Here is a 1791-nt window from a genome sequence, read left to right as displayed (position 1 = left end):
AGCAATTACAGAAGGTGGACAGAAAACCAAGAAGGTGGCCTGCAAACCAAGAAGGGGGACAGCAAACACAGAAGGTGGACAACAAACGCAAACACAGAAGGTGGACAGCAAACACAGAAGGTTGGCCACAAACACAGAAGGTTGGCAACAAACACAGAAGGTTGGCAACAAACACAGAATGTGGACAGCAAACACCGAAGGTAGACAGCAAAAACAGAAGGTTGACAGCAAACACAGAAGGTGGGCAGCAAACACAGAATGTGGACAGCAAACACAGAAGGTAGACAGCAAACACAGAAGGTTGACAACAAACACAGAAGGTGGACAGCAAACCCAGAAGGTGGACAACAAACACAGATGGTGAAAAGCAAACACAGATGTTGGACAGCAAATACAGAAGGTGGCCTGCAAACACAGAAGGTGGACAGCAAACACAGAAGGTGGACAGCAAACACAGAAGGTGGACAACAAACCAAGAAGGTGGACAACAAAACCAAGAAAGTGGCCTGCAAACACAGAAGATGGACAGCAAACCAAGAAGGTGGACAGCAAACACAGAAGGTGGACAGCAAACACAGAAGGTGGACAACAAACCAAGAAGGTGGACAGCCAACACAGAAGGTGGACAGCAAACACAGAAGGTGGACAGCAAAAACAGAAGGTGGCCTTCAAACCAAGAAGGTGGCCTGCAAACACAGAAGATGGACAGCAAACACAGAAGGTTGGCAACAAACACAGAAGGTTGGCAACAAACACAGAATGTGGACAGCAAACACAGAAGGCGGACAGCAAACACAGAAGGTGGACAGCAAACAAAGAAGGTTGGCAAAAAACCAAGAATGTTGGCAACAAACCAAGAGGTGGACAGCAAACACAGAAGATGGACAGCAAACCAAGAAGCTGAACAGCAAACCAAGAAGGTGGACAGCAAACACAGAAGGTGGACAGCAAAAACAGAAGGGGGCCTTCAAACCAAGAAGGTGGCCTGCAAACACAGAAGATGGACAGCAAACCAAGAAGGTGGACAGCAAACTCAGAAGGTGGACAGCAAACACAGAAGGTTGGCAACAAACACAGAAGGTGGGCAACAAACACAGAAGGTTGGCAACAAACACAGAAGGTGGACAGCAAACACAGAAGGTGGACAGCAAACAAAGAAGGTTGGCAAAAAACCAAGAAGGTTGGCAACAAACCAAGAGGTGGACAGCAAACACAGAAGATGGACAGCAAACCAAGAAGGTGAACAGCAAACCAAGAAGGTGGACAGCAAACACAGAAGGTGGACAACAAACACAGAGGGTGGCCTTCAAACCAAGAAGGTGGCCTGCAAACACAGAAGATGGACAGCAAACCAAAAAGGTGGACAGCAAACTCAGAAGGTGAACAGCAAACACAGAAGGTTGGCAACAAACACAGAAGGTGGACAGCAAACAAAGAAGGTTGGCAACAAACCAAGAAGGTTGACAACAAATCAAGAAGAAGGACAAAAGTAAACAAATATGGACAACAGGCGAAGAAGTTGGACAAAAGACATTTAAAGATTAAGATTCACCACAAACAGTAGATGACTGAAAACTCCATACAACTATAATTAGTGTTGATTAAGTGTTCATGTATCTGGTTTTTATCTGGACATCACACTGCTACCATCCATCTGTGCTAATATTAACTAACTAATCACCATACAGCATCAATATAAAATACGTGTAACCTACTGAGTAGTTTACTGATCAAAGCTATGTGCTCACTAGGAGGTATTGATCTCAACATGTCCTATATTGATCTTTAACC

The 1791-nt window shown here is 44.9% G+C and overlaps 1 protein-coding gene across 1 annotated transcript; it reads left to right on the top strand.

Annotated features, from left to right (window-relative positions):
* Positions 1–258: 258 nt before the first annotated feature.
* LOC110461428 (uncharacterized protein DDB_G0290685-like) lies at positions 259–1383 on the top strand. Its single transcript, XM_021514872.1, has one exon. The coding sequence runs from the start codon at positions 259–261 to the stop codon at positions 1381–1383; it is 1125 nt and encodes a 374-aa protein (XP_021370547.1).
* Positions 1384–1791: the final 408 nt, after the last annotated feature.

Source organism: Mizuhopecten yessoensis, unplaced genomic scaffold, assembly GCF_002113885.1.
Source record: "Mizuhopecten yessoensis strain PY_sf001 unplaced genomic scaffold, ASM211388v2 scaffold10619, whole genome shotgun sequence".
Lineage (NCBI taxonomy): Eukaryota > Metazoa > Mollusca > Bivalvia > Pectinida > Pectinidae > Mizuhopecten > Mizuhopecten yessoensis.
The sequence above is the reverse complement of the archived record's forward strand: the minus strand, read 5'-3'. Positions and strand labels throughout refer to the sequence as shown.

Bases quoted from the DNA above. Each gene is read 5' to 3' on its own strand.
- LOC110461428 (XM_021514872.1), top strand. From the start codon at position 259: ATGTGGACAGCAAACACAGAAGGTAGACAGCAAACACAGAAGGTTGAC.